The following is a 15546-nucleotide window of genomic DNA, read 5'->3' on the forward strand; positions in this document are numbered from 1 at the left end:
CTGTCTATTGGTCTGTATGGTAGTAGGTGTACCAACTTGACATTGTGTATGTTAGGTCTCTTGTTTGTGTACTAATAGATATAACTGCCTTGTCATGACAGGCAGGTAAAACGTAAATAATATATATAGATACATTGTGGGTTCCTTGTGCCACAGGTATGACAACATAGGTACAACAAAGAGGATCGTAACGGTCGCGAGACAATTTATGTGGAAGGGAAGATGTAGGCGCTTACGATACGGAAGGTTGTCTCCAGCTTGAATGACTAGTCAGAGGGAATAACAATGGGGAAGGGTCCTGGTGTTATTGTATGTGTCTACCTGTGTTACCTTTAATTAGTTGGGTAGGTGTTCTCTCAGGTGATTCCTACTTTGTTTCTCATACTGTAATTGATTAAATACAAAACTATGACAAGGATGTTGACTTCAGATGATAAAAGTATACATACTCTTCTCCCTAATTAGGTGAGGTCCTAATGTTTAATGTTATTTTCTCCCTAACGAGTTGAGGTCCTAATGTTCATTGTTATTTTCTCCCTAACAAGGTGACGTCCTAATGTTCATTGTTATTTTCTCCCTAACGAGGTGAGGTCCTAATGTTCAATGTTATTTTCTCCCTAACGAGGTGATGTCCTAATGTTTAATCACATTCCCGTCCTTACGAGGTGACGTCCTAATGTTCATTGTTATTTTCTCCCTAGCGAGGTGAGGTCCTAATGTTTAATGTTATTCTCTCCCTAACAAGGTGATGTCCTTAATGTTCAATCACATTCTCTTCCTAACGAGGTGAGGTCCTAATGTTTAATCACGTTCTCTCCCTAACGATGTGAGGTCCTAATGTTTAATCACGTTCTCTCCCTAACGAGGTGAGGTCCTAATGTTTAATCACATTCCCGTCCTTACGAGGTGACGTCCTAATGTTCATTGTTATTTTCTCCCTAACGAGGTGAGGTCCTAATGTTTAATGTTATTTTCTCCCTAACAAGGTAATGCTTAATGTTCAATCACATTCTCTTCCTAACGAGGTGAGGTCCTAATGTTTAATCACGTTCTCTCCCTAACGATGTGAGGTCCTAATGTTTAATCACATTCCCGTCCTTAACGGTGACGTCCTAATGTTCATTGTTATTTTCTCCCTAACGAGGTGAGGTCCTAATGTTTAATGTTATTTTCTCCCTAACGAGGTGATGTCCTAATGTTCATTGTTATTTTCTCCCTAGCGAGGTGAGGTCCTAATGTTTAATGTTATTTTCTCCCTAACAAGGTAATGCTTAATGTTCAATCACATTCTCTTCCTAATGCGGTGATGTCCTAATGTTTAATCACATTCTCTTCCTAACGAGGTGAGGTCCTAATGTTTAATCACATTCCCGTCCTTACGAGGTGATGTCCTTAATGTTCAATCACATTCTCTCCCTAACGAGGTGAGGTCCTAATGTTTAATCACGTTCTCTCCCTAACGAGGTGAGGTCCTAATGTTTAATCACGTTCTCTCCCTATGTTGTTCTTTAAGAAATAAAACAAATGTGTTGATTGCTTTACTATAGTCAGGTATTATAATATGATATGTGCATTGTTCACTAGCTGTGTCCAGGTTATAGTACCTGTCTAATATACCTGTCCATGTAAGTAGTTGTAGGTGTATTAGGAGTTTAAGTGACTGTCCAGACCATATTTAGTCATACATTCTGGAACACTTCATAATTCTTTAACATTTTAACATAACATAATAGATATTAAAATAATCTATGGATGATTAGAATTTTATCAAATGAATTGATTATAAAAAGAAAAGAAAATAGATATTGTTAAAAGATATCTCATATATGATTTATGTTAAAGTTACACAATTCTATAAATAGGAGAAAACATGTAGAACTCTGTGGTTGTTGTTTTCCTGCTGATGTTTGGAGCGCTGGGGTCATCGGGTACATGTCGTACTGATGTCCTTGAATTACTTAGATATATAGGTGGTACAATAAGTGTCACTTAAACTTCCGATATAATGAAATATGACACTAAAAAACGTCACACTGGTTTCGGATGTAACGGTACAATCATAAAGATAAAGAATTAAGCTGAAGCAGCCACTTAGGCACTAGACAAAAACCAGTGTATGACACATATTCTTGATTCTGTCATATTTTAATGTTTTTTTAAAGACATTTACTTAACATTTTGTTGGTGCGTGTCCAGTGGCTTGTGGTGTCACACATGTTACACTGATTTACTGATAGTATAGAGGAAACTGAAAGTAAACATTAGGAAAACCCTGGACCGCATCCCCCAAAATAATGTGTAATAGAAACTCACTGTGCTTACTGGAGCGAGGTACGGCAGGTCATGTGACCGGTTATGTCCTCAGTAACACCTGATGAGAGTTAGTGTACATATATAGGTCTATATCACAACCCTCATCCAATATTGATAGTAAACCAGGACCATACACTGTGTAACCTATCATGTCTAAGTGTATAGTTAAACGCCTCAAGAGGAAAAGGTATGTACAGTAATACAGATAACTGGGCATGTTATACACAGGATTTTACTTCACCTAATGTGTTCACCCCTAATAATATTATTTGATATTCAATTTGATTCTTACTACTCATCTATTATATCTGTATGTACCATGGATGTTAGGAATGTTATCAAAGCTATCCCAGGTAAATATCTGTTGATTAATAAACTATCCCAAGGTAAATATCTGTTGATTAATAAACTATCCCAAGGTAAATATCTGTTGATTAATAAACTATCCCAAGGTAAATATCTGTTGATTAATTAACTATCCCAAGGTAAATATCTGTTGATTAATAAACTATCCCAAGGTAAATATCTGTTGATTAATAAACTATCCCAAGGTAAATATCTGTTGATTAATAAACTATCCCAAGGTAAATATCTGTTGATTAATAAACTATCCCAAGGTAAATATCTGTTGATTAATAAACTATCCCAAGGTAAATATCTGTTGATTAATAAACTATCCCAGGTAAATATCTGTTGATTAATAAGCTATCCCAAGGTAAATATCTGTTGATTAATAAACTATCCCAAGGTAAATATCTGTTGATTAATAAACTATCCCAAGGTAAATATCTGTTGATTAATAAACTATCCCAAGGTAAATATCTGTTGATTAATATCAAACTCATTTCCTCCCTTATTTACTATTTCCCAGAGTGGGTTAATTACCTCCCTTCATGTCAGGCTAGCTATCTCCCTTTAGTAAGGTTATATCACCTGGTAGAGATATTGGTCAGTGGGTTTGAGATGTGTTGTCAGGAAGATGTGCTGATTGACTCTTATCCTCAGCTGGGTTGGATCAGGCTTGAATAACATTTTATCTAGGGCTTCAGATCAGTGATAAATTGTTAAAAAAAATGTTAAAAATTAAGTGAAGAGAGAGTTTAGACACGTTTTGAGCATTACTTGAGTCTGGGAAACACAGTGCCGCTAGGCTGGTTAGTCTCACTGGCCTGATCTGTTTCATTGTAGGTAGGTACCTACTTATCTTTCATTAAGGTATTACTTTTACTTCCAAAAAAATGCAACATGTTTGTATTGGGAAATTTGATGTTAATTGGTTGTGATGATTTCTGTGAAGTTTGGTACACTGGTGGAAGCTAAATGGGTTTATAATATAAACTAGCATGCTGAATCACTCTGAACTCTGTTACACAACCTGAACATGTCGGCTATTTGTAGAACAACAACAGGCTGATAAAAGATAAGTAATTCTATCACAGACAGGAGATCTGACTAGGGATGAGTGTGATAGACAGACAGAAGATCTGACTAGGGATGAGTGTGATAGACAGACAGGAGATCTCACAGGGGATGAGTGGGATAGACAGACAGGAGATCTCACAGGGGATGAGTGGGATAGACAGACAGGAGATCTCACAGGGGATGAGTGGGATAGACAGACAGAAGATCTGACAAGGGATGAGTGTGATAGACAGACAGGAGATCTGACAGGGGATGAGTGGGATAGACAGACAGGAGATATCACAGGGGATGAGTGTGATAGACAGACAGGAGATCTCACAGGGGATGAGTGTGATAGACAGACAGGAGATCTGACTAGGGATGAGTGGGATAGACAGACAGGAGATCTGACTAGGGATGAGTGGGATAGACAGACAAGAGATCTCACAGGGGATGAGTGTGAAAGACAGACAGGAGATCTCAGGGGATGAGTGGGATAGACAGACAGGAGATCTCAGGGGATGAGTGGGATAGACAGACAGGAGATATCACAGGGGATGAGTGGGATAGACAGACAGGAGATATCACAGGGGATGAGTGGGATAGACAGACAGGAGGTCTGACAGGGGATGAGTGGGATAGACAGATCGGAGATCTCAGGGGATGAGTGGGATAGACAGACAGGAGATCTCATTGGGGATGAGTGGGATAGACAGACATAAGATCTCACAGGGGATGAGTGGGATAGACAGACAAGAGATCTCACAGGGGATAAGTGGGATAGACAGACAGGAGATCTCACAGGGGATGAGTGTGAAAGACAGACAGGAGGTCTAACTAGGGATGAGTGGGATAGACAGACAGGAGATCTCACAGAAGATGAGTGGGATAGACAGACAGGAGATCTCACAGGGGATGAGTGGGATAGACAGACAGGAGATATCACAGGGGATGAGTGGGATAGACAGACAGGAGATCTGACTAGGGATGAGTGGGATAGACAGACAGGAGATCTGACAGGGGATGAGTGGGATAGACAGACAGGAGATCTGACTAGGGATGAGTGGGATAGACAGACAGGAGATCTCACAGGGGATGAGTGGGATAGACAGACAGGAGATCTGACTAGGGATGAGTGGGATAGACAGACAGGAGATCTGACTAGGGATGAGTGGGATAGACAGACAGGAGATCTGACTAGGGATGAGTGGGATAGACAGACAGGAGATCTGACTAGGGATGAGTGGGATAGACAGACAGGAGATCTGACAGGGGATGAGTGGGATAGACAGACAAGACATCTGACTAGGGATGGAGTGGGATAGACAGACAGGAGATCTGACAGGGGATGAGTGGGATAGACAGACAGGAGATCTGACAAGGGATGAGTGGGATAGACAGACAGGAGATCTCACAGGGGATGAGTGGGATAGACAGACAGGAGATCTGACTAGGGATGAGTGGGATAGACAGACAGGAGATCGCACAGGGGATGAGTGGGATAGACAGACAGGAGATATCACAGGGGATGAGTGGGATAGACAGACAGGAGATCTGACTAGGGATGAGTGGGATAGACAGACAGGAGATCTCACAGGGGATGAGTGGGATAGACAGACTGGAGATCTCACAGGGGATGAGTGTGAAAGACAGACAGGAGATCTGACTAGGGATGAGTGGGATAGACAGACAGGAGATCTGACTAGGGATGAGTGGGATAGACAGACAGGAGATCTCACAGGGGATGAGTGGGATAGACAGACAGGAGATCTGACTAGGGATGAGTGGGATAGACAGACAGGAGATCTGACTAGGGATGAGTGGGATAGACAGACAGGAGATCTGACTAGGGATGAGTGGGATAGACAGACAGGAGATCTGACAGGGGATGAGTGGGATAGACAGACAAGACATCTGACTAGGGATGGAGTGGGATAGACAGACAGGAGATCTGACAGGGGATGAGTGGGATAGACAGACAGGAGATCTGACAAGGGATGAGTGGGATAGACAGACAGGAGATCTCATAGGGGATGAGTGGGATAGACAGACAGGAGATCTGACTAGGGATGAGTGGGATAGACAGACAGGAGATCACACAGGGGATGAGTGGGATAGACAGACAGGAGATCTCACAGGGGATGAGTGGGATAGACAGACAGGAGATCTCATAGGGGATGAGTGGGATAGACAGACAGGAGATCTGACAGGGGATGAGTGGGATAGACAGACAGATCTGACAGGGGATGAGTGGGATAGACAGACAGGAGATCTCACAGGGGATGAGTGGGATAGACAGACAGGAGATCTCACAGGGGATGAGTGGGATAGACAGACAGGAGATCTGACTAGGGATAAATAGGATAGACAGACAATGAATGAATATGATGAGGATATAAGGGATGAGTACAATAGACAGATGAGTATGATAGATAGGGGAAGAGCATGATGGACAGACAGGGGATGAGTATGATGGACAGATGAGTGATAGACAGGGGATGAGTAAGATGGACAGATGAGTATGATAGACAGGGGATGAGTATGATGGACAGATGAGTACGATAGACAGATGAGTATGATAGACAGATGAGTGATAGACAGGGGATGAGTAAGATGGACAGATGAGTATGATAGACAGGGGATGAGTATGATGGACAGATGAGTATGATAGACAGATGAGTATGATAGACAGATGAAGGATCAGTTGGATAGACAGATGAGTATGATAGACAGGGGATGAGTAAGATGGACAGATGAGTATTATAGACAGGTGAGTATGATAGACAGATGAAGGATGAGTTGGATAGACAGATGAGTATGATAGAAAGGGGATGAATATGATAGACAGACAAGGGATGAGTACGATAGACAGATGAGGGATGTGCAGGATAGATAGACTCAAGATGACTGGGTTATACAGAAAAAAGATATATGTGTATGTCAGACAGGATTAAAACTGCAAACCAAGATGAAGACACGCCCTCTACATGATAGACTTGTATAGGTATGTCCCCATGACTTCCATCCTCTATATTACCATGATAATTACATCATTAGGGAGCTGAGTGTATTAGCCAGACAGGATTGGTCTAAGAGGGTATATAATACTGGTGCCATTCCACACAAATATGGTAAGATGGGGAAAACCAGTTTTACGTGTATAACTATTACGCTAGCTGTTATCTGTTCCTGCTCCTGATTTTTATTTACAGAAGCATAATTTTAAATTTCTCTATCTTTGATAAGGAGGCCGACTCCATCATCAGTGAGGGTACCTTTATGTACAGGAAGTGAGAGGAGATTTATAGGTAACATTGTAGAGCACCAAGCTTCAAATAATGTTTATATCAGGGGAGACAGGCAGTAGAGACAGGAAACATCTGGGTACATTCTTAACCAAGTGATCTGTATAAGGCCTAACTAGTATATATATATATATAGCAGTACAAGGCTTTACTAGTATATATATATATACACCAGTACATGTAGAAACATCTGGGTACAGTCTTATAAAGTGATCTGTATAAGGCCTTACTAGTATATATATACCAGTACATGTAGCTAGTGTAAATTACACATTATATATATATACAAGGATAAGTCTTATAAAAACGTTAAGTCTTATAAAGATCGCTGGGAGTTTTTGTCGGCCAGAGGATGATTATATTGGTCTTTATATTCTGAGGAAAAATGGGGGTATGTATAAACTAAATTATATTAAAGTTAAATAGAACCAGGCGCTGTATGTGAGGCTTTCTGATTGGTGGTGATTTCTAGTGTAATTGATTCCTATAACCTTATACTTACACAATAACTGACATTCGAGTGTAGATGTATACTTGCCAAATGTACATATTGTGTTACAATATAATTTAGGAACGCAACTTAAATTTACATACACATTGCTGGCTACTAGGTGTCTAATCAAACAAGATTCAATTATTTCATGATATTCATTCACTTTTTGAATTGGTTAATTTCAAATGAAAATATTTATATAGTTCTGAGCAGTAACTAAGGTACATATTTACATGATCCCAGTCCAGTGACAGAAATGGACGACAAATATACCACTGCCACCACCCTTAGGTCTAAATGGCAGTACATCTCTCACCTGTTAATTAGTGAGAAACACTTACCTGTATAAGTTTGTATACCTGTTTACTGTTTCAGTATACTTTGGTATTAACACAAAGGTAAACCCACAGGGAGATCACTTCCCTCTCCCAGCTATGTAGGTATCTACCTGTATACAGGTGAGCAAGGTCATGTGACCACTAGGTAACCTCTGTGAGTTTGTCAGAGTTCAGTCAGGTGGCAGTCTGTGACTGGGATAGATGTACCAGGATATACAGGGTATGTCACAACACCACTCTCTAACTGGGATTTATATTCCTTTACAAGTGTGTTAAAGTAGACATTCAAACTGGAAAACATCAACATGGTCAACAAAATACTGTAAGTATTCACCCAACTGTATAACATTGAGAGAGGGGTGTAATTTTATGATACTTACACAGCTTACTATCTAAGCTTCCAGAATATCTGTTGACCCTTAGGAAGAGATGTATCTATTTGACTATGTTTTGACACATCAAATTTCTGAGAAATATTGAATTTCTGAAATTGCTAAAAAAAAAATAGGGGTCAAATGAATGGCTTGTCTGTATAGAGCTTGGAAATTGTGGGAACTTAATTGCGTTAATCATCTCAAACCATGCCACCAATTGTAGAATTTATTTAAATTTCCTAATCATCTTTTCAACAATGAAGTATCTGTTTATATTTTTTACTGGTTTTATTTAGAAACAAATCTTTTTACTAGAATATATAAACATCATTATTTTTGTGTTAATTCTACACCTGGTTAATTCAAATTTAAAGCATTTGAATTTCAATGACATGGGCAGTTATAACTACAATGAATGACAATGGAAGAAAGCTATATATAATGATTGATTGACGATCATCACTATTGATGTATTTTGTTCATTACAATACCAAACGTAATTGACAGTATATGATTAAAAAGATATTTTTTTTGCATTTGAAATTATTACCAGGTAAGTGATTCAGATTGAGGGATGGACTCAATAAATCCTAATAAGTATTCCATGTTTTGAACACATATTTTATATCATCACATCACATCATGTTCCACTTCATTAGTGTCCATTGTAACCAAAGGCTTTACCTGGATTTATCTCACCTGGGATCAGATGTGTGTACATCTGTTAGACAGTCTGATTGGGTGTGTACTGGAGGTTTATCCCCCAGCATGATGTCTCCCCAGGCATAATTCACACCTCAGATGCTGATACTTGATTTGCCAAAGGAGAACTCGTCATCTATTTTCAAAATAACCATTAATGAGAAATTACCCCTTGTCATTTAAGCACTAAAGGTTAATTATGGTTGGCTATGATATGCAAGGATATTTCTGAAGCTTTATATAGTAAATACCCTGTCTATGTTGTCTGACAGCCAGAGAAAGCTCAATGTTTCTCACCTCACAATTAAGACAGGAGCTCAATGTTTCTCACCTGAGAAGGTGGGGGGCTCAATGTGTCACAAGGCAGGAGCTCAATGTTTCTCACCTGAGAAGGTGGGGGGCTCAATGTGTCACAAGGCAGGAGCTCAATGTTTCTCACCTGAGAAGGTGGGGGGCTCAATGTGTCACAAGGCAGGAGCTCAATGTTTCTCACCTGAGAAGGTGGGGGCTCAATGTGTCACAAGGCAGGAAGCTCAATGTGTGTCAGGTCACTACAACTGTACCTTTATCAGATCAATTTAAGCCTCAGAGAGCTCAATGCATGTGACCTCATCTAAGAGGGAGCTCTATCATATAGAATATGAAAGTCATCAATGAGCTCAAATATGTGTCATAAAAAGAAGTTCAGCACAGAGCTAATGTCTTGTCACCACAATTTACATGGCTTGTGAAGCAAAACTTCTGTTTGTGTAGCAGAAAATGCTATGATATTACTTGTCTTAAATATATCAGAAGTTGTATAAATATATCTCCTCTTTGAAGAAGTTAGCAATTTTAAAGACGCAATATTTTATTGGTTCGTCCTTCGTGACTTGGCCACCTTAGGAGCTTTTCTGCTCATTCCAGTGCTCCTCAGATGTTGGCAGTGTTACATACAAGGTATATATAGGTCTTTACACTACTATACAGATTTAGTGTGTTTATAGACTGTACTCACATTCTCTGTCAGTACATACTAAGTCGGACATATTACATTGTAACAGGACAAATATTACTACTGGGATCAATTATTTTTAAAGTGGCTTTGGACCACAGTATATATATATATATATATATAGTGTGGTCATATTTTATGACAGAATTGATTTAAAAGTCATGATCAAGTATTTAGATACTTTCCCATCCTATCAGCATGTCTGAAGTTCTAAGTTCTATATCTAAAAATGTTGTAAAAGTTAGCTGAGGTATACTGTTTGCTAATTTGAGTTGTTGACCATCGAGTTGTTACTGCCAACAGTAAAATCGAATTGATTCCAACCATATGAATTCAATGCATAAGTTAATACCTTTTGTAAACATATGTACTGCTCTTCAATATCAAGTGTTTTTCTTACTTAATCTGAACACAGACTTCTTGACCGGTCAAACCTTTTTTCGAACCTGTTAATCATAACAACTAGGGTTTAGGAAACTTAAGCTATTTCCATTCCATGTGTAAGCCTGTTTGTTCGATCATTGACCTATTACCTGATATTGCAGGAAGAATTAACATTGTAGATACAAATTATTCTCACACTCCTACTATAGTAGGGTAATGACGGTAGTCGTATCATTGTAAAAGTCTAGAAACGTGAAAGCATTGTAACACCAACATTATGGTACGACAGGATATATATTGTTGTGTAGGTTAGTGACTTTGTCAGAGGAGAAATGTCAATCACCTGAGTCTATATATAGATTGACTGTGTCTTTGGGTATTATAGTCATGCAGTCGGTCATTTGTCTTAAATCATGAATAAACATTGAAATATAGTTTGTTGTGACCACTACTGTGGTGGTCAGTAGTGGACACCTAACTTCGGGTGTTAGTACCCCCACTAACAGTCTTTGTGGTGGTCAGTAGTACTAGTGGACATCTTACATTGGGTGTTAGTACCCCCACTAACAGTCTTTGTGGTGGTCAGTAGTGGACATCTTACATTGGGTGTTAGTACCCCCACTAACAGTCTTTGTGGTGGTCAGTAGTGGACACCTAACAATGGGTGTTAGTACCCCCACTAACAGTCTTTGTGGTGGTCAGTAGTGGACACCTAACATTGGGTGTTAGTACCCCCACTAACAGTCTTTGTAGTGGTCAGTAGTGGACATCTTACATTGGGTGTTAGTACCCCCACTAACAGTCTTTGTGGTGGTCAGTAGTGGACACCTAACAATGGGTGTTAGTACCACCACTAACAGTCTTTGTGGTGGTCAGTAGTGGACACCTAACAATGGGTGTTAGTACCACCACTAACAGTCTTTGTGGTGGTCAGTAGTGGACACCTAACAATGGGTGTTAGTACCACCACTAACAGTCTTTGTGGTGGTCAGTAGTGGACACCTAACTTCGGGTGTTAGTACCCCACTAACAGTCTTTGTGGTGGTCAGTATTGGACACCTAACATTGGGTGTTAGTACCCCCACTAACAGTCTTTGTGGTGGTCAGTAGTGGACACCTAACATTGGGTGTTAGTACCCCACTAACAGTCTTTGTGGTGGTCAGTATTGGACACCTAACATTGGGTGTTAGTACCACCACTAACAGTCTTTGTGGTGGTCAGTAGTGGACACCTAACAATGGGTGTTAGTACCACCACTAACAGTCTTTGTGGTGGTCAGTAGTGGACACCTAACAATGGGTGTTAGTACCACCACTAACAGTCTTTGTGGTGGTCAGTAGTGGACACCTAACTTCGGGTGTTAGTACCCCACTAACAGTCTTTGTGGTGGTCAGTATTGGACACCTAACATTGGGTGTTAGTACCCCCACTAACAGTCTTTGTGGTGGTCAGTATTGGACACCTAACTTCGGGTGTTAGTACCCCCACTAACAGTCTTTGTGGTGGTCAGTATTGGACACCTAACATTGGGTGTTAGTACCACCACTCACGGTCTTTGTGGTGGTCAGTAGTAGACACCTAACTTTGGGTGTTAGTACCCCACTAACAGTCTTTGTGGTGGTCAGTATTGGACACCTAACATTGGGTGTTAGTACCCCCACTAACAGTCTTTGTGGTGGTCAGTATTGGACACCTAACATTGGGTGTTAGTACCACCACTAACAGTCTTTGTGGTGGTCAGTAGTGGACACCTAACATTGGGTGTTAGTACCCCACTAACAGTCTTTGTGGTGGTCAGTATTGGACACCTAACATTGGGTGTTAGTACCACCACTCACGGTCTTTGTGGTGGTCAGTGGTCGACACCTAACTTTGAGGCGTTATTTCTCTCACTATACTATCTTGCAGTGTTGTCCATTGGTCAGATACATTTGACACCCAAGCTTCAGGGTTGTTCTCCCAGAGCAGTGAATGGCATTCCGACTGGTCACTTCACAGTGTATATCTGCTATAGTCATCATCATTATTAGACCACAATTCTGATCAATGACACCAGTGGTCACTCACTCCTGGGTATTGTCCAGCTTATTGATCAGTTGTTGGCCACTATAGTGGTGTTAGAGTATGTTGTGGTCAGTGTTTTATGGACCATATCACCCTGCCTGTTGTAAATCACCTGTAATATTATGTACCTGTGACATACACAGGTATTAGACAGCTAACGACAGCTAACGACAGCTAACGGACAGGTGTGCAATGTTACACTTCCACCACTGCTGGCTATGGACTTGTGACTGGAAAGGATTTCAGTAACAGTTTGGATACATTTGTATGTCGGTATCCTGATTAGTGAACTTAGAGAACTGGAGATACTGGAGACTGTTTGTAGTGTGTTGAGAATAAGGAGAAACATCTGCTTGTAATGCTTGCAGGCCTCAGCAATGCATTTTAGGTAGGTATCTGTTGACTTTTATTGTTTACTCTGTCACATGTTTGCTTTATACTACAAAATACATCAGGTAGATTGAATGGACATTCCTCTGCTAACTTTAAACTGTTGTTTTATTGTCAGACTTTATGTATTTTGTTGTTTTTGTTAACTGCTGAGATATCAGATTTAGGGGTGAGTGTCTGGGAGGAGGATCCTCCGGAGATAAAGAAGGATTTCCACCCATACAGATCTTTGTCCAGGATAACTCTCCTTTATCATATTATCAGACAATATCTGTTTTAGGAGGCCACACGAGCTTGAGACAGGGGCAGCTGTTGATAACATGTGATTGGTAGAGATTTGTTATATATCGGGGAGTGTCTGTATCACATGGTCACAGAGATCAATACATGGTATCGCAGGACAAAAATCAATTGCCATCAAATGTGCATGTGGACACTAACATACAAGATTATCCCAGTATTATTGTCACTGGACATTCTGATAAAGCGATCTATTGATGGGTATTATAAGGCATTCACACAATAAATAGCCTGTAGCCCTGAGAGGCAGTGATATTGTGACAGATTATAAAGGACAGACAAACGAGATAGATGTCCAACAACTCCCTGTATCAACTGGCTGTATGGACATACTCTCAGATCTAGGGGGCCAGAAAACAGGTGGGTTTGGACCAGAGGGGAAATACAGGTGTGATTATAATGAAGAATAAATATGATGAATCGAGGTAGTTAGCTAATATTGGTGACCATTGTCTTATCTGGTGACATTGTCTTATAGGGTTACCATTGTCTTATCTTCATGGTGATCATTGTCTTATCTGCATGGTGACCATTATCGTATCTGGTGACAATCGTCTTATCATAGTAATCCTATAAATTCTGTAAAATCTGTCCCCCAGCTACATATGTACATTATACTTTCCTTGTATATTTTAGAAAATGAAATTTTTAATTTTGAGCGCTTTGATATGGCTGATATTTCAAAATAAAGGGAGATAATTTAGTAGACTAATGCTGATAAACAATTGTATAGTAAACATTACATCTTATGTAAATAAAGAATAATATTTGGTTCCCAATACACTGTAATCAGGAAAACTGACCACATGTAAACCATTCAAGCTGACTGTTGACAATGTAGACTGTGACAAATTCTGTGTTTTTATATTGATAAATGTTGTACAACATTTCGTGGTAATGGTCGGGATATTGATGTTTCTGTTCTACAACTCCAGTGGGCCAGGCACTTATCATGTCAAGTAGAATATGCAACAATAATCAGCTAAAATTAATGTAGTAGTGGGCTTGCTGCCGATAATCAACACAGGATGGTCACAATGACCCCAAGGTCATAAAACAGTACCCCTGAAGGTCATAAAGCAATGTCAGCAGACATGTGTTCTGGGTAGTGTCTGCTAAACTGGTGGGGACTAAAGTTGATTGGATTATAATGAGCTGATAGGGGGTCTGGAAATACTGGCTTCTGTCAGATCTCTGTATTATCCTGGATGAGAGAGCTGTGTCCATCCATTAAGTGTGTCCTCCAATTCTTATCTCATCACTCATGCTTTTTCTAATTCAACAGATAGATGGGAAAAGTATACAGTTCCATCAACAAATTAATACTGATTACTACTAGGTACACTACAACACTAAAATACCAATAAGTGTGGTTGTTTTTAAATATATTTTGTTAATGTAGACATATGGTAAGACATCTCCCTCTAGTGACATCTCCCTAGTGACATCTCTCCCTAGTGACATCTCCCTCTAGTGACATCTCCCTAGTGACATCTCCCTCTAGTGATATCTCTCCCTAGTAATATCTCCCTAGTGACATCTCCCTAGTGACATCTCCCTAGTGACATCTCATCTAGTGATATCTCTCCCTAGTGATATCTCCCTAGTGACATCTCCCTAATGACATCTCCCTAGTGACATCTCCCTAGTGACATCTCCCTCTAGTGATATCTCCCTAGTGACATCTCCCTAGTGACATCTCCCTAGTGAAATCTCCCTAGTGACATCTCCCTCTAGTGATATCTCTCCCTAGTGACATCTCCCTAGTGACATCTCCCTAGTGACATCTCTCCCTAGTGACATTTCCCTAGTGACATCTCCCTAGTGATATCTCCCTAGTGACATCTTCCTAGTGACATTTTCCTAGAGACATCTCCCTAGTTATATTTCCCTAGTGACATTTTCCTAGTGACATCTCCCTAGTGACATCTCCCTAATGACATCTCCCTAGTGACATCTCTCATGTGACATTTCTCAAGTGACATCTCTCAAGTGACATCTCTCAAGAGACATCTCCCAATTATTAGTTTCAGATGAATCCATTTCTTCCTGTATTTACCAAGCGAGAAGTTGAAGGAGTTTGACATTTTCTCATCAGAGTCTGACCTAATTGTTTATACCCAACACTCTTATCTCCTGTTATCAGTAAACCTGGCTCAAGTTTGAATCCAACCAATCACTGCTGTTGTATATAATTTGAAGTTGTATGTACTAGGTGGACTTGATAAGTACATGTAACATGTTGGTTTCTTAATTGTTTTGTCAGCCATTTGGAACCACTAAAATAAGTCCATATTAACGTTCATGTGACAGTAGGTTTTCTTAAGTGAGTGTTAATTGTCAAGTTCTAGGAAATCTGAGTAACCATAGTAACATGACTACCATTTAAACATGTTATTCAGTATTAGTTCGAACATGTGAACTTCGTCATGACAACATTAGCTTTATATATAATCACATCATTAACATCTTCGTTTCTATGTTTGG

At 39.9% G+C, this 15546-nt stretch overlaps 1 protein-coding gene across 16 annotated transcripts in view; it reads left to right on the plus strand.

Moving 5' to 3' along the window:
- Window positions 1-15546, plus strand: part of LOC117316602 (disabled homolog 2-interacting protein-like) — a 272191-nt gene that overhangs the window by 225778 nt on the left and 30867 nt on the right. The window contains exon 1 of one of the 16 annotated variants that reach the window (XM_033871388.1): window positions 2419-2500. The exons of the other annotated variants lie outside the window; for them this stretch is intronic. Within the exon in view, the coding sequence (XP_033727279.1) occupies window positions 2463-2500 (38 nt within the window). The 5' untranslated portion in view covers window positions 2419-2462. Of the gene's footprint in view, window positions 1-2418; window positions 2501-15546 lie in introns of those variants that run through there. 16 annotated transcript variants of the gene reach the window in all.

The sequence above is a fragment of the Pecten maximus genome, chromosome 2 (assembly GCF_902652985.1).
Source record: "Pecten maximus chromosome 2, xPecMax1.1, whole genome shotgun sequence".
Lineage (NCBI taxonomy): Eukaryota > Metazoa > Mollusca > Bivalvia > Pectinida > Pectinidae > Pecten > Pecten maximus.